The sequence below is a fragment of the Vigna unguiculata genome, chromosome 3 (assembly GCF_004118075.2).
Source record: "Vigna unguiculata cultivar IT97K-499-35 chromosome 3, ASM411807v1, whole genome shotgun sequence".
In the NCBI taxonomy this organism is placed as follows: Eukaryota; Viridiplantae; Streptophyta; class Magnoliopsida; order Fabales; family Fabaceae; genus Vigna; species Vigna unguiculata.
In genome coordinates, this window is record NC_040281.1 from 8,753,052 (window position 1) to 8,771,961 (window position 18,910).

Below are 18,910 nucleotides of genomic sequence, written 5' to 3' on the forward strand. Positions count from 1 at the left end.
TATTAAATTGATTTAACGTGTTTTAAATAAAAATATAGTAAAATAAAAAAAGCAATAAGAGTCCCTCATATATAAAAGAAAAATTATTAGGAAAATAACACCTAACCTAACCACTATAGGCAAACGAAACGTGTGGATTTGTGTGATGTCTAAAGGCCACTCATATATCCTATATGGTTTTGTTTTGTTTTTTTTTTTTTTAAATATCCCAGTGGATCCGTAAATAAAAAAAAAGTTTTAGTTTTCACACTCTATATATTAATATAAAAATATATGGCATCAATTAATTAAAAGAATCATTGATAGAATTTTAAAAAAAAATTATTGTAAGTTTTTTTTAGTTGAACATTGTAAACTTACTGGCTGACTTTTGAGAAATTGAAATATTTCTTCTGTATATTTATTTTCTTTGGAAAAACTTTTTTAAGAGAATTTCATATACTGAAATTTACTTAGAGACCAAAATCAAAGGGAAATTATAACAAAATATTAAAATCAAAACTCACTTGTTTTTACATGAAATAAAAATATATTTAAACTGTTTATACATAATCAATATATATTTCTATTAACTTCTCAAAAATCTAATCTCTTACACATAAATTAATTATTTCAACTTTGAAAAATATTATAACTTTTTTCTTCTAAGAAAATAACTTCTTCTAACGAATACACTGGTCAGTCTTTTATATTTTAGTTCATGCACATTTAATTCTTTGTTTTTATTTACTGGTATTTAATTTTCGTGATCTTTATTTAAAATCAAGTTGTATTCGAGACATTGATTAGTTATTATCATATAAACTATAAAGCGAGATTTTAATCTACATAAGTATAAAATGAAAATTATAAAAACTACCTTCAAAAGTAAAAATAAGAAACAAAAATAACATTTGAAAACTAAAAAAAACAAAAAACATGCGTTTGCCGGGAGTCGAACCCGGGTCTATTGCTTGGAAGGCAATTATCCTAACCGTTGGACTACAAACGCTTGTTGATATCAATAGCCCTTTCTATTCTAATTTATTATTTAGAGCTTTCAAAATGTGTATTTGTGTTGTGATTGCATCTCTACACTGCAATTTCTGAATTGGTGGTAGAGTCATGGAGGGAATTCCTGTAAGGAGTGTGATACCTTCAGCTTCAACATCTCACTCTCATCATTTCCAAAGGAAAACAATCATACAACTATCATCTTCTTCAACGACAAAGGTTCTCACCCAAAACAGATACTTACGTTTTTCTGTTCGGGCCAAACTGTCTTCTGCTGATTTTCAAGGTACCCCCGTAACTATTTCCGGAGAATTTTATTAAAAATCTGAACTTTTACCTAATGGATTCATGCTACAGAATTTCAATTTTGAGGGGTTGGGGATTGATACTATCTCTACCTCTCTGTTCATAACTTGTAACAAATTTTAATAGCACCATATCTTTTTAATATTTATATAACCACTATCTTTACAAGATTATGGTCCTCACTTCAGTTGATGAAGGCAATGATTTACTTGTAGAATATTGGCTTAACGTTTGAATGATTCTCTTCTTGTTTTGTTATTATATATTTGTATATTACTTAAATTTTACAGCAATTTTTAAGCATCATTAAATTTATCATGCATAAACCATTTTTTCTTTTATCGCAATCTGATATATATTAATTATTGATCCTAACTATTAGCTACTTTTGCTTTAAAGTTTGGGGAGTCAAATGATATCTGAGAAATAACTGAGTACTGATAGATTTATGTTCTTGTTTATTGACTTCTATAATAATTACTTTAAAAATGGTACTGACCATTATTTGTGATTGGATGGTAGTATAAAATCTCAGGGCATAACCATTGATCACATTTTTTTTTATTTATCCTGCAAAAAAAAACCTCATTTTGAGGATGGATCCATTTATAAAATATATGCTGGTTGTCAAGACTGATACGGTTTACTCTTTATACAGATTTGCATTTGTCGTCACCATTTTCAACTAATATATGATCAAAATGGGATTGTTCTTTTGTCAAGTCATTTGCTTTAGTGGGAAAAGTATTAATCAAAACCTTTACATTTTAATGCTGCAATTATGATTTCAACTTGAAAGATATTTTAGTGTGACATTATTGCGATAGATCTAATTGGTTGATTTTGGTTTTCCACGTATGTGTGGTCTAACTTGGCTTCATCCTATTCCTGTATATAGTAGAAGTTCAAAATTTAGCAGTTACTGATCACTGCAGTATCCTGGAAATTTGCCTTCTTTTTTAGCTCTAGCATGAGTGATAAACACACGAAACTTGGTTTAACAACTAATTTGCAAAACTAATTAGTTTCATATTTATTGGGTCCACAAAATGATTGGTAGTAACTAACATGACTTGCTTTTCACATTTTTTTGGACCAAAAAGAATTTCCCTAAGTTCCCTTTCTAATTTATTAGATTGAACAGGGGTAGATGCATTGATTGTCTAGGTTGCCAACTAACTTTAATCTGTTATTTTCTGTCACCTCTTTAATTGAAATGAAGACCTGAGTGATTTCTTTTCTGTTAACATACAATGGAATTTATTCCTATATTGTGACCAAACGGGGTAAGGAAATGGTTATGATCTACTAACACATCTTTCAATATGAACCTTTTCTTGGTATACCATTTCATTGAAAACTATTAGAGTAGACATTTGGTCACTAATGTTCTGAAGAAGAGATTATTTTATTCACCAATCTGTGGTGTTCCCGTCACAGATTTTCGGAGCTATGCGAGGCCTTCGCATCTTTTACCAGCCTCTGAGGTGAAAGTGTACACAAATACATCAGTAGAAAACATTTTATCATCTCTGAAGGAGGGTGGATCCAAATCTTTATATAGGGTCAAGTTATGTACAAGCAGCTTATATGGCTCGAGTATTAGTGACTTAAATGCTGGAATCCTACTTTGCTTGATAGATGAAAATGGAAACTCCATATTGCAAAGAATCCCTGTTAGTTTGATGATGGATCATTCTACAGAATCAGGGGATATTACTGATATTGACGTGCTTCATTTCCAAAGAGGTTCTGCAGATGAATTCATTTTTGAGGGTCCAAAAATTGCAAGACTTGAGGCTCTATGGGTTAGTGTTGAATCAGGTATATTATTGTTGTTGATATGTTTTGCAATGATTGAAAGCTTCTGTAGACATCATCCGTGACCTACAATTTTAAGGTGCCCTTGATTAACACTCTTGTTTGTCCTCAAGATAAAGACTAGTTTTAATTAGTCTTACTTCTGATTTTATAGATTTGAATAAATTTTAACTGATAGGATAGAGTATGTTATAAATTGTTAAAGAATGAGTTGCTTGGTAGCACTCCTCTTGCACACAAATCTATTTCTAAGTACTGAACTAAACATCCCCCCTTGGGTATTATTTGCTAAGAAGCCAGTGTTCTACTATTTTCCTCTAACATCTTAGGCTCAAATCCGAGTTTTCAAAGCATTAAACAACCAATATATACTCTTTTTTGAAATATCAAGTAATTGGTGGTAGAATTATGAATTCTTACCTATGAAGCTCTGTGTCCCGTGTACTATGTTTTTCAGTTTAGCTGTATCATTGTATCCGTACCCGTATTTGTGTCTGGGATTCATAGGTTCTTACCATATTGACCTGTTTAAACCTAGGCTTTCTTACATCATCCTTCTTTTCTGTCTCTAAGGTCAGGTCAGTGGCGCCTAGGAAGTGTATCCTTAATGGTTATTAGTTGTGAAGGGCAACCGTCTGGGTTGGTAGATGGGTTACAAAGGTGCACTGGCTTTCAGTATGACTTTCAGATTGATGATGTGCTGCTTGGTGAGGGAACTGATCTATCCATGTTGGAATTAAGACCTACCCTTGTGACTGTGCTGGAAGGGAATGATGTCACAAACATCTTCAATAAAGGACTTAGTGACTCTACCTTGCTTTCAAATCCTAAGATCTCAAAGGAAGATAGCATGAGGGAATATGCAGATTTGAAGTTCTCATTGTTATTTTATGATGCTATGCTTACATTTTTTGGTACATCTGTGGCTTCCTTCTCAACTGGAGAAAATGCTGGGATTGATTTCTTGATTGGTGGAGTTGGAGGCTTCTTGTATCTGCTACTGTTGCAGAGATCTGTGGATGAATTGCCAGCTTCAGAACTAACCACTGATGACAAGGGTAGAAATGATGCATTATTCAGGGGAGTTAAGGGTCCAATAGCAAGTGTGGCTTTAACTCTAGGCTTGGCTGTAATTGCATCAAGGTATACTGGAGATCTTCAATTCATGCTGACACCAAAAGATCTCATATTTGGAATGATGGGATTTCTTGTATGTAAAATATCTGTGTTGTTGGCTGCATTTAAGCCTATAGCACTAGGTTCAAAGTTGCCAACTGATATGTAACATTGTACTTTTGTCTCCTGTGAAGTGGTTTAATTTTTAAACCCGTTGTATCATCAATACAATGATTCATATTGTTGTATAGTGCTGATTATAGATGCATGGATTCCTCCTATTTCCTATTTCCCTCTTACCAAACAATGCAAAGGTATGAAAGGGGGAATGATATTTTGATAAAAGTTCTCCCATCCCTTTTCATCAGATTTCTTTTTTCTTCCCTTCTTTTCTTCAATTGAAAAACCACATAATTTTCAGTTTTAAAATACCGATAATGTTTGAGGAATATGTTAGACATGGAAGCATCATAACAATTAAAAGAAAAAAAAGATTAATAAACATAGCATGAAAGCATGAATTCTTTAGTAAGCTGTGTCTAGTTCCTGTAAACACAACAAAAGCAATACTATTATTTGTCTAATTATTATAACATCTATCCCACGTAAATAGATTGATATATTTCAAAATACCATATTCACAATTTAGGGTTTGTTAGACATATTATCATTGTAATTTTACGTTATCAACTGATTCAAATTAATCTTGGAATGACAAATAGTTATTATCAAAGTCAACAAAAACACCCTACATAAAGATATATGATTGGATGGAAATATAAAATAGCCATTATTACATACTAAGTACATTTTATTTAAACTTCTTGAAATTCTACCTAATAATTAACAAATAAACAAACTCAAATACAAATAGTAGTAAGTTGTCACCCCAATAACAGATTCCAATTATGTTAATATTGCCCTCAAGGTAAGAACAGATTCTGGAGAACCCATCTTCGTTATGAGCTTAAAATAAAGACAGACTAGGCTTAGTGACTCTCTGAGCGAAATGAACCAATTTGACGACATTGTAGCAATCTACTCAAACTAAATGATAATCAAGTTCAGTTTGATTTATGAAAAGTATGATTTACGACAATTTATGTGAGGAAAGACATTATTTTATATTTTAAAATAAAAATGTCATGTTGAAAGAGTGCTTAAGAGAAAATGGTGTGAAACTATGTGGTGAATTAGATGTGAACGCAGGTTGTGGATGGACAGAAAACGGAATGGGCAATTGCTTCACCTCATCAAATTTCTCCTCCCATTCCGTCGAAAGCTTTCCGAAAAATATTTTCCGTACGGGGAGATTGATTTCCAAAATTGTTTATTGTGTTTCGGAAAATGAATTCCAGAATGTAGGAAGAAAATGATAGGTGTAGGAATAATTTCCAACGGAATGTTGTGGTTTAGTTAGGTATGTGGCATGTGATACTTGACATGGAGACATTGGGTGCAAGTAATCCCTCACTACTATGTATCCAAGACAATCGATGAGTAGCTTTTGTTCTTCTACCGATCTCAACAACAAATAAAAAAAATTAACTCGTCATTTATGAGAAATCCTTCCAGAACTTAATAAAAAATCGAGGAAAGCAAATAATAATTAACTGAACAGGTAGGAAATATAAATATATATTCAATACAAAATACGGTATTTGAATTACCAAGGATAGAGGATCATGTTTTTTAAGATAAATAATTTTATTAAGGCATACGGTAGTTAAGATAAGCTATTGTTTAATTTTTCACTAGGGTTATCCGAGCATGAATATCATAATCATCATGAAAATCACCTTAAACTCACCATAGATGCGTCCCTCTCACTTTCGTGTAAAATCAAGAGTCACAAGGCGGGTAAAGAATCACAAAACACTCATTAAAAGATATATTAAAGCATTATCCATCTACAGAAACCCACCCCCTTAATAATCCTAAATTAAGAAAAGAAAGGCCAAGAGTTTAAAATAAATAGAGAAGGAAAATTGGGGAAAAAAACATTAAAATTGATACATTGCAAGCTGGAATGATACACATGCCCACAATAGCATCGCCTACTGCTCAGCTTCCTCTTGGAAAGATTCAGTTATAATTCAACTAAATAACACATCCAGCGAAGCCTAACTTCGAAAATTATAAGTATCAAGGTGATTCATGGCTCTGGTTTGGACAAGTAGATGAGCTTGCAGATTACTTACTGCAGGGCATTAGTTGCTGTGCTGGTAACAGCAACTAAACCAAAGGAGTATCATAGGAAGTAATCAGGCGTTCTCCTGGTTACATCTGGCTCTCCCCTCCTTGGAGCTGGTTCAAACTGAGATTAAAAAGATAATAGTTAAGTATAGATCCAACATATTGCTTAATGCAAAGCCAGCTAAAGAATAATTGGAACACCTAATAAAAAAAGGAAATCCCAACCTGAATGAATGTGTGTCCTTTGCAGTCATCAACCTCGAGAATTGATGCCATGTTCCCACAACGATAACAGTAGTTAGGTGCACTAAAGATAGTAACCACCTTTTGATCCTGTAACAAGGGACTATTGATCATCCATTTATCACAACGAATGAATACAAAAACAAAGTAAATGATATGAAGTATTTACATGACCCCAGTTATATCCTTCCATAACCAGCTGGTGAGCTCTAGCAATCAGCTTCAAGTTATTGGTATGATTAAATTGCTCAGATATGTCCTACACAACAGCAATTTGCGTAAGCAGTAAAAAAAGGTAACGGTGACAAATGAAAATAGTACAACCTTGTTAGATATAAAACTGGATTACCTGCCCAAAGGTATATCCAGCACCTCTAGGAGAGATGCCCCAACCACAACGATCATCCGGATCCGACCACAGAAGATCACACATGGGTCCCTCATGAGGAACTTCTTGTACGCGATCAAAATTACGTATGTTGTCGAGGGTTTCAATAGATGGTGACAATCCACCATGAAGACAAAATATTTCAGATTCAACCTACCAAAGTTAACATATCAAACTTAAGTAAGCACCATTCAGTTATTTAAAAACTGGAATCCATTGAAATACGTGAACTGCAACTGATTGAGCGGCATATCATGAAAATTTAAAAAATGCGATACGAGAAAGCTTCAGGGGAAAAATTTTCCAGAAATATATATCAGAGAGAGACAAAGCTTAAAAAAATCATACTGAATTCAGAGTATTAACAAAAAGAACACGGAACTAGGAAAGGTTGTTAAAATCGAAATTGTACTAAGGAACCGGAAGGGAAGGGGGCTAACAATCATCAATCATGACATTGAAAAAAGGATTGTAAGATCCTACAAATTTCATAGTATGTGTATGCTGCATATAAAATCATATTTTTGTCATTATATTACTAATATCTCAATCTCATTTTATATCTTGATAGTAATAATAAAAAATCAAAGATGCGGAAGGAGACAGAACATAAAATTCAGCAATAGATCCAAGAGTGGTTTTATTTTAAAAGAAAAACCCAAAATCCGTTTCTTAGGTTTCAGAAACACAAAAGCCACAAGCTTCTTCTGCCAGCCCTTGCTTCCACGCAGAAAGCAGAGCACAAATAGATCAGAATGATGCTTCAGTCAGATATATCACAAATAGATCAAAGTGACTTCGGAACAAGAACAGAAAGGAGCAGAAGATTTCAAACGAGATAAAAAGGTTAGAAAAGTTGGATGCAATTGCTGTCATGAGATGGGGCTTTGAGCTTTTTTTCTAAAAAAAAAAGGGTTACAGCTAGACCTAGAATCTCAGTAAGTGACATTCAGTTTTTCTTTGACCAGGTGACACGTGATTCCTTACATGTGGCCACATGGCACAATCTTACATGTAACCAGCACACTAATTGCATCATCAACCATTGAAACAAACAAACTACCATAGGCCTGAGAATAATGACAATCTAACAAAATATCCCATGGTACTTTCAAACATTATGAAATGACGGTATACTAACCAATGCTGTTAATGGAAAGTAGTCAAACAAATCTGTAAAGATCTTCCAAACATTAGCAGAACCATACCTGCAAATCAAATAAAAACATTCAATAATACAGGACTGCACAACTTCAAATATGCAAGCTATAAAAAGAAGAAAAAAATACAAAGGATTAAAATTGAAGAAAAAAACACACCAGTAAAAGGCCAGGGTACTAACACGATATGAATTCCAAATCAATTTTCACTCAAAAAATTAATTTGATATATTTATAATAATATAATATATACAACTTATTCACTCAGAATGGCAGGACCCACCATTATTCGTATAGGGTCCATAAATTAGTTTGTTTCTCATGACAAGAAATCAGTATGTCAGTAAGAGGCGAGAAAGAGGATACAAATCCTTAAACAGGAATTAAAATCATGTTTGTAATTTTTATTAAATCACATTAACCAATGAAGATGCAGATAAAATGCCTAAGTAATTTAATTGTTTACTACTTAATTCAGGAATTCCATGTTGAATGTAAGTGACCCGGATCAAATGTCAAAGCTTAACAATCTGAGTAAAACCTAACTTAACTGCCAGTGAAAACCTTAATTACAAGGGCGAAATGTTTTCTGATACTGAAGGCTTATCAAAGTAGAAGTCTTGGCAATCTATTGGAGAGAGAAATAATACTTTATTTTTCATCAATGTCACCAAGTAGGATAAAGGCTGTTGTTGCTATCATCAATTGGGGAATACTAAAAAAACTACCTAATAATATGCTAAAAACGAGAATTTTATACATCAAGCTCTACAAAGGGGAAAATAATAAGACAAATAACAGATAACAGGTAAGGAATACAAGTTGATTACAATGCTAATAAGGAATATAGGATAAGCAGTAAAATTTTTTAAAGAATTGCCTAATAAAAGGAAAAAAAATGATCCCAAACAAATATTATCTTAAACAAAAGCACCCATAAATAATGAATTTAGCAGGTACTCACTTCCGTAAGCACTCATCATAAAACCCATAAACTTGAGTAATCTGCAACAGAAAGCTAAGATCAGCAATTACCATTCAAAGCGAAAAACATACAAACAAAAACAAACAATTAAATTGATGATGTACACAGTACTACTGTCAGTTGCTTAAAAGAAGTTCTAACCCTAACTACTTTCTGAAATTAATGGTGGTATAGTATTTTTATAAGCAATTTTGGTTCATGAGATACTAAATGATTTCCTCAAGAAGGACGTACAACATGAAAATACAGCAGTATATTAACAGAGAAAATCTGTCAAGAACTCAATTGGTACAGACTATTCTACCTCCAAGGGACAAAATATGATTTTTAATCTAATCTGTAACTCACTACTGTCAGGAAGTTCACGTAATTTTAAAACAACAAACCTGGCGACTTTCATGATTTCCCCTCAGAATGGTGATACGTTGACGATAACGCACTTTAAGGGCAACCAAAAGCTGCATTGTTATTTTGGAATTAGCACCGAAAATGTTACAAAAAGAAACACCATCTTAAATAAGCAATTAAAAAATAGCGGTTATCAACTTGTGCCACAAAATCAGTTTAAGTGTCATACATATATCCCCACAAATTGATGTTTATTTATATATTAGTGAAATACAATGGTATCCCACATGTTCAATGGACACAATGCATTATGTACACACGTATATAATTATGGCTTATAGGATGAAGTTTGGACTCACTTATATAGACTTTAAGTCTAATTTAATCTCACAAAAACTAACTTATAAGATGGAGTTTGCACCCACTCACATAGTATGATGTGGTCATATTTATAGTTGATGTGAGATCTCTAATAATAGTTATAGTCCAGCAAAAGGAATTCTCAAATAAAAAACAACTGTTGATAAACTAAATAATTATCTACTCCTCTAAGCAGATATCAACTCACTAATACAAAAATACAAATCAAGCTTGGTCACTTAGCCAAAGACCAAGACATTTCTCTAGAACATCCTAATCAAACAATCACATATAACATATGAAAAGTAAATAACAACAAATAAAATATTTCATGATGAAGTTGAACTCTTAAAATAGTAAAGTACAATAGTTCATATTTACCGTAACAGTTTCGACAGAATAATAGCCACGGTCAACGTAGTCTCCCATAAACAAGTAATTTGTATCTGGACACTACCAACAAAAATAGTGACTAGAAATCAGTATGTAATCCATAAATTTCATATTTCAACTAGAAGCAAGAAAAAAAACAAACACACACACACACATATATATATATAGGCACAGAGAGGAGAGGTTAAAATTAATGATTCACCCAAGAAACAATAAATACAAAAATACATTTGTTTTCAAATTTGAAATAAGATAGTGAGAAGCTGAGTAATGAAACTGATTTAACTTGTTTCTCAAATAAAAATAAAACTTTGGGGCAGCTGCATTAGAAATTAAGAATCAGATCAAACTGCACATGGGCGTTTCATGACTTTCCATCCAGTATATTACCATTTACAATAAAAATCCAAGCACAATAATTACTCCCTAACTACATGCATTCAAATTTAAGTGTGCGACTACTAATTTTTAGACCATGTGAAACTCCAAAAGAAATTTTCTATTTGTATTGCTGCTACCCAAATTCCAAATTAGAATACAGCATCTGGCAACTGGAAGGACCACACTGTTGTGAACATTTAATTAAGAGTGTTTTACTATGGCATAAGAAACAAATCAAACTTAATTTCACAATACAACATGAAAGCCGCAAAGAATTTCCTGAATTCCAAGTACTATTTATCTCAAACTTATAAATTAAATCTATATGATCTAGTTAACATAACTTTAATAGATAAATGTTGAATATAAAACCAACTATCATAAAAAAATACCTTTCCTCCAATGCGAAAAAGCTCTGCAAGATCATGAAATTGCCCATGAATATCACCACAAATTGTAACAGGACTTTTAACAGGCTGCAATTATAGGTAAATGAAAAATCCTTTTAGTTTTTTTTTTTCATTTATTCAAAATCATCAGGTGTTAAAATCCTACAAAGAAACTCATAAAACAAAGTAAAAAACCATCATAAAGGGTGGTTAGTAAGAACTTAACAGATAATGGTAAAAAAATGTAAAGAAAAGGGGCACGAAAACAATGTTGGTGCAATAAACTAATTCAAAGAAAAATCCCTAAACTGAAAAGCAAATAAGTATAATCTAAACATGCTGACATAAATTATAAAAAATAGACGGACCTGCACATTGCTCTCTTCCATCAAAATCTCCTTTGCCTTATCACACAAGACCCTTACCTGCATACACAAGTGCAGCACGAAATAAAAGTGGGATCACCAAATAAAAAGGAATCAAGACACTCTCAATGACAAGGCTATTAACAGAGAGTAGAGTAAAATCGAACAAATAATGGAATAAAATAAAATAACTGCAATATAATTTACGTTCTGCATCTGTTGGTTTTGTTTTATGAAAGCAAATCAACCTAACTCATATATTCAATCAAGATCGCAAGCATTCTATTCTTTAGATTGAGAGATGAAAATATACGTAGATATGTGGAGTCGGAGAGTTAGCAATGCAGTTTGTTATACAACTTACGTGACTTTTCTATCAGAAATGTGTTATAGACAATCTGATGTTAATTTGGCCACAGACTAGAAAAGGTGAAGTTGGATCATTATTTCAAAACAAAACAAACTGGCTGGGAGTGATTTTTTATGTTTAGTTGCCCAATTGGAACCAAATTGATTTGTTCCCAAATAGGAAAAATTGATTGGTTCAGTTTGGAGGACACTTTTCCCCAAAAACAAAGTGTTGTTAATGCAGTATAGATCTGTGAAGTTGCCATCTACAAAATGTAAGATAGTGGATAAGAATGATACTGTAGCACAATAGTCTGAAGGAAGACGACTTCTATAGTGAAGAATTTGAGTGCAATATTGAAAATAAAAAACAACAAAAATTCAAGGCATGTTTATGAAAATATGATGAAAGGCATATTCATCAAATTATCAAAAGTCAGTCTGGATATAAGCAGAAGTTATATAAAACAGAGGCAACAAATCAAAGACAAAAGAAGTGAAAACAGGGGCTGAGTTTGCTAAAAGGAACAGGTTTAGCCATAAATCATAAGTCTAGACCACAATTATCCTTCACAAATACCAGCATAGAGTGGCCCACGAAGACGGTATAGCACATTTTTTATAGTGGATGGAGAGATCATGTTTGAAAACCCAAAATCCATTTGATTCAGAAAAAAGAAAATAAGTTTAAATTTTAAAATCACAAAAGGGAAGTCCCAAAAATCAGTTGCATTATAAGAAAGGTAGATAAAAAAAAGGATTCCATCCTGTTCCAAATAGTGGCTTGTAGAGGTGTGAATTTGTCTGTGAATGAACATGACCTCAACTATGATTTGTGAGAAGCAAAAATACAGCACGACTTAAGCAATTAAAGCGGTCAGAGGACCCTCTAACCCCACATCACCACAATAGCAGGTTGTTGCTAGCAACTTTGCAAAAAATGGAAATTGCTCTGAACCCACAAACTTCTAGATAGCACTTGCTTCTTATTCCCTAAATCTCACCCATCAAATACAATGACATGTGTGAATAACAAAAGGAAAGTAAAATTAATTGGAAATCTCTAACTTGATTAATACAGATGCTTCACAAGATAGGCAGTAGGACAAAGAAGTAAGGAATTTTTGGTCATTAATTATTAACCAGTGCATTCAACTGTTCTAAATATTTCCCTAAAGTTTTGCAGGCTCTCTCCAAGTGCAAGGAGACATATTAATCCTGCCATTAAATACACACTTTCTCAATTTGATGAAAATAAGACAAAAATCATGCATCATGCTTAATGTTATAGCTGTAGCCTAACTTATTGTGATGAAAACACATCTTCCGTTTTCTATTTCTTCTTACAAAATCAAGATTCAAATCAGTGTTCTTAACTTGCAGAGTGAATAGGAGGAAGTATTCATTCAATAGCACTTATTCCTCCCGAGGTATGAAACCAGTCAGCCTGCTTTTCGTATAAAATCATACAATTCATATAATCATACAATTCACAACCATATATATGTTTTCCTCTATTTCAAATAATCCTAAGCCAATGCTAACAATATGGGCTCCTTAAATGCAGAAACACCTAAGTTAATGGTGACCAATTGATTTAGGACTAAAACTCACAATCCACAATGAAAAGATATGCTCAAAATAAATCCAAAACCTAGAATAACTTGCGGAAAATCCTACAAATCTGAAGGAATTTTCAAACAAAAGACTAATTCTAAACACCATTACAATTCCATGAGAAAAGATATTTCACGAAAGAAAAACAAAAACCTGTTTAAATTTCGATGGATCGATTCTAGAGAAGCAATTTGAGCAAAAGGCACAAAAGCGATGAGAACTAGAAGAAATCTTCTCGATCCGAACGTCACATTCGCTTAAAAGAAAGGAGTAAAACTCGGAAAAGAAAAAACTATCTGAACATTACCTCTTGTTCGGACAAGGGTTTGCACTGCATGAGCTGAGAAATCTGCTCATCGAGGTTTCCATGTGAATTCGAAGGCACCGAATCCATGCTCTAGTACTCCACCTCCTAACCTTGCCTTGCTGAGGTCGTTTGATGAATATCCTCTCACCGAATCGATGGGAACCCTAGATCTCACTAGGAAAACCCCTTTTGTCTTTTCCGTTTGTGTTTATTGTTTCTGGTTTTTTTAGAGAGAGAGAAAGAGAGAGGTGAAGGATGGTGGTGGTGAAGAAACCAAAGCATTGGAGGCTTCCGTGCTCGTTTTGTTCGATAACCACTCCTTTTTTTGGGGGGCAAAATTGAAATTACACATTGGAACTTCACATTTAGATTTTAAATACTGCAAAGTTCTTTTAATTAAAATGCACCAACTCTCAGTGTAGTAATTTTATATTTCTTGTTTAATTAATATTTTAGATTTTAGAGTTATGGATCATGTCTTTACCACCAAAATATATATATTATAGTTTTAGTTTATAGTAATATTTTATAATGTGATGTATGTTATTTTTAATCATTAAATATTTTAATTATAAAAAAATCATTTAAATTGAGACAAAAGAAAGTCAATTAAAAGGGTCACACAATTAGAAAACGTAAATATATAATTAAAAATAAAATAAGGATAATTTGGTATGTTTGAGATAATTTTTTTTTTTTTGTTAATCACATGGATAGTGTACAAAATAACTAACATGAATTCATGTTGTTTGAAACTAATTTTAATTATGGGATAAAGGATACATCATGATACCCTAAATCTAAAGGTTATTAAAATAAATCTTAAATTAATAAAAAATGTTGTTGTGAACACTTAAAATTAACTTAAATTTATACTTTTAAAAAAGAAAAAAAGGAATTTGTGAACTCATACGAAAAAACTCTCGTACAAATTAAGTTTTTATTATAATATAAATAAGAAAAAGTACTAATTTTATTATTGAGCTTTCTAATTTTTAGAAAATTATTATTATGAGGATAAACTAAAAATTATATTGAAAAGAATATTGAGGAAGATATATAGAATTGTAAATTTGTAATAATTTTCTTAAACTCATTTGATTGGTATGTTACTTTTAAAATAAAAAATGTATAAAATTAACTTTCAATTAGATTTTTTTTTTCCTATTACCATGATTTGTCATTGTTCTCTTTGCTAGTATTGACACTAGAAGAATACTCGCTTAACATATTATACTATTGTATTTTATTTGAATGAGTTGAAAAATAATATTTATATTAATTTATAAATTTCATATTTGTACTACTTTTTATATTTAATATATGTATTTTATAATTTAAATAAAAATAATTTTGAAATAAAAATTAAATTACATATTTGTATGAAAAATAATAGTGTGGAGTAATAAAAGTATATGCAACTACTTATGTACAACAATATTTTACATATATATTTTTTAATATTAAAATATAATTAAGCGTAAGATATAAATATAAATATGTACATAAAATATGAGAATTATCCTTCTATTGTTATAAAAATATATTATTGATAATTGAAATAAAAATATTTTTTCAAAATAACTAAATTAAAAAAATCATGAAAAATAAATAAATATATTGTGAAGCAATTAAAATGTGTGTAATTATATTTAGCTAGTAGCTTGTATTTTTTTATTTTAAAATATAACTAACGGTAAAATTAAAATATAAATTTGTATATAAAATGGAAGACTCCTTATTGTGTGTTATTAATACAAAAATAACATCTCTTATTCTTGTATTTTTTTTAAGAAAGTAAAATTAACAATGACAATAATAATTACATAAAAAAATTATTTGTAGCATATTGTGTTTTTGAAGATGTGTGTGTATAATTACATAATTTGTTTTTGTTATTTAGTATTAAAATAAAATTAAAAATAAAATATAAATATAAACTAATTTATTTTCTAATTAAATTTGTTCAATGGATTGACCTTCTTGTAAATTATATAGTTGATTTAACTATATAAACTGTAAATGATTTAAACATTAATGTATGTTATATACTTACTGAAGTGATAGATGAAATGTTGAATGGGACAAGTGGACATTTCATAAAACATCTTGTGATGAGTGCTAATAATATTTTTTTATTAAATATTTGTATTATATTTAGATTCATGTATTGATTTTTATTTAAATAATATTGATGTTTTGGATAGAAGAATTATAATTATATACACGTCTTATTTATTATATATATATATATATATATATATATATATATATATTACTATTTTTATTTATTGTGTTATTGTTTACGTGTCATATACGTGAAACTTTATTGTGGTCGATCTTACACATTCAAAAGTTGAATCAAAGAGATAACGATAATATGGGTCATTATCTCTCCCTCATAATTTTTCTATCTTTTATTCGTCTATAAACTAATGTAAATCTTATTTTTATTTCATTTCAAAAATGAGATAGTATATCATCTGTGTTTATTTTCGGAAGATTAATTCGTTTGACAAAAGCTTAATATGAAAAATAGTTTGCCAATATAAATGGAAAAAATTTTGTCCAAAATAAAAATTAAAAAGAATTTTGTTACATTAAATAAGTCTTCTCTTTTATATTTTGACGTGATATTCCTTGAATTTGGAATTTTTATTAATTTTTTTTATATTGTCACTTTAAAATAATCATTATTTTTAAAAATTTAAAATATATTAAAATTATTTTTCAAATATTAAAATAATATAATTTTAACGTTCAGATTAAAAATAATACACAATAACTCAGTAGAAAAATCAAAGTCGTATTCCTCATAATTAATCACATTATCAAATTAATCGAATCAGTGTTATAAACGGATAAATCCACTAACTTAATACGATACAAATATATTAAGAAGCTAAAGAAAATAAATAAATTAGAAAAAAATAAACAAAAGTCATACTAAAAGTATATTCTATCCTAAATGTTAGATTTATATTGAAGAAAATACTAAATTGTGGTGTCAACAAATATAGGATAGGAAGTGGATATAAATTTAGCAATGAATATAAATATCTTATTAGTAAATATTTTACAAGTATTGTTTGAGTTTTGAATAACGTAAACCCAAACAAACACACTTGTCTAATTGCTTTGAATTATGTCACAACGTTTTTATACAATTCACACTATAGTTCGAATCTTTTATTTTCTTCAATAAATATAATTATCATATATTCCATTTCCAATACCACAGACTATCGTAACAAGAGTTTACATAAGCAATTATATATCGTACTCAATCGACTGTATAAAATGAAAACATAATATATAACACGCACTGTAAATCACGTAATTGATATTATTGTACCATATTGGATTACAAGGATTATTTTGGCACAAGAAAACAAATCCAACATATTTTTTATTATTAAGAGAGTTAACTTTTTTGTTGGCGTTTTTAAATTTACATAATATTAATTCCATAAATAATTACAAATTTTCTTATAATGTAGTAACACTGTTAATTGCATTTAATAGTGGTGTAGCATGAATTAAGGTTTTAAAAGCAAAACTTTTAATAATTATATTTTCACTTATTAATATTCAATTAAAGAAAAAGGAGATACATTTACCAAAAATTAGGGATGACAAACTCAACAGACTCAATCAATTTTATTTTGAATTATAACGAGTTGAATAAAAAAAAATATTAATTCACATGGATCTATTAAAAATCTCAATAAAAAATGGATCCAATTTAATATATTCAATAAAAACCCAATTCATCTATTAACAATTTTTATGGTAGAAGTTCCATATTGTTTTTCAAAATTATAGCCAGATTTTCAAAAAGATAAATTTTAGCCAGATTTAATCAAGAAAATTTTGGTTGGATCAATGTTAATCCATTAAGTTTTGAAAAGATTATTTATTTAAATTTGAGAAACAATTGATAATTTCAAACATGTATACTTTTATATGTTTAATGCATGAATTAGATAGATTTGCTTATGACTAATGAAAAATGAATTATTTCATCACTGCTACCAAAAATATCAACGCGTGTAGACATCACACATCTTCAGCAGATACAAAGACATTTAGAAAAGTTTAAAAATTCCATCAAATAGTTTTGTTTTTAAACAGATATTGTCACGTTATCTCCAATTTCTTATATAGGTTCTTAAATAAGAACTCTATTTTTATTTAAAAAAGTTACATTAAATTAAAGATTAGTTGAGTACCACCTTAGAGAACTAATTATTGTTCAAAAGCTCTAAAAATTGCTTACTTGTGAAAAACAAGTGACAAAGGAAAGAAGAAAAACACTTGAAAGTATAGTACATTATGGAGCCCACATTTTAGAACCAGAGAAAAATAAAATATATCAAAGTTCTCGATGAACCCACCTTACCAAAAATAAGTTCTACCATATTAAATCTATGATGCTCCGACACACTTCATAATAATGTGTTTATATCCGACTCATAATAACTTGTTCGTATCCAACACATATCAAACACCGACCGATACTAATATGATACTTGTAAAATATATTATGTCTAATTTGAAAGATATTTTTTTGTGTTCAACATAATTTTAATAATTAAAATAAAGAACAAATCTTATACGATCACTATTTTTAAATTTTTGAATATTAAATAAATTAGATTCATTTTTATGTTAGTTGACAGTTTCAAACTAACATATATATATATATATATACAAGTCATATCCCATGTCCTATATGTTCTCAATTTTGCCGTATTTTTGTGTCTGTCTCCATGTCTATATCCAAGCAACATAGTTGTAGATAGCCTTTAGATATAACTATTTTTCCATATTATCCCTTCTTCCCTCTCCCTTGAAAGGTCTAACTTGAGCCTTCTGGACCTAAAATAATTTCCCTGGACCAGCTTCCATGCCTAAAGCGAGTTTGTATGTTGCTGGAACAACAATCTCACGTGGTTGTGTCAATGTACCTAAATCTAATAAAGTACATCTTACCCACTACCTATTCAACTAACATTAACTTGTTGTCACGAGAGAGACCTCATTATTCTCTCCATGATTGGCTATTTTGAACAAAGGGAACCCCACCCACAAGCAATCCTAAACGCTCCAACAAGGCCTTCTGTAGCAGGAAATGTCCATTTATACATGCCACCAATAAATTTCACACACAAGAGGCAAGCAAGGCCAAACA

At 30.3% G+C, this 18,910-nt stretch overlaps 2 protein-coding genes and 1 non-coding gene across 3 annotated transcripts; 1 reads left to right on the top strand and 2 right to left on the bottom strand.

The window, feature by feature from the left end:
- Positions 1–919: 919 nt before the first annotated feature.
- TRNAG-UCC lies at positions 920–991 on the bottom strand. The gene has a single exon. It is a non-coding gene; the product is annotated as a tRNA-Gly (tRNA).
- A 67-nt stretch (positions 992–1,058) lies between these two features.
- Positions 1,059–4,504, top strand: LOC114177777. The gene is made up of 3 exons (XM_028063296.1): positions 1,059–1,279; positions 2,740–3,123; positions 3,699–4,504. The coding sequence occupies exons 1-3, from the start codon at positions 1,105–1,107 to the stop codon at positions 4,403–4,405; spliced, it is 1,266 nt and encodes a 421-aa protein (XP_027919097.1). The 5' UTR covers positions 1,059–1,104; the 3' UTR covers positions 4,406–4,504.
- Positions 4,505–6,097: 1,593 nt separating this feature from the next.
- On the bottom strand, positions 6,098–14,005 carry LOC114178946 (serine/threonine-protein phosphatase PP2A catalytic subunit). Its single transcript, XM_028065101.1, has 11 exons — positions 13,717–14,005; positions 11,448–11,504; positions 11,083–11,166; positions 10,298–10,369; positions 9,595–9,666; positions 9,188–9,228; positions 8,205–8,271; positions 7,025–7,216; positions 6,845–6,934; positions 6,658–6,765; positions 6,098–6,553 (listed from the first exon to the last, which is right to left on the bottom strand). The coding sequence occupies exons 1-11, from the start codon at positions 13,801–13,803 to the stop codon at positions 6,488–6,490; spliced, it is 936 nt and encodes a 311-aa protein (XP_027920902.1). The 5' UTR covers positions 13,804–14,005; the 3' UTR covers positions 6,098–6,487.
- Between the last annotated feature and the right edge of the window lie 4,905 nt (positions 14,006–18,910).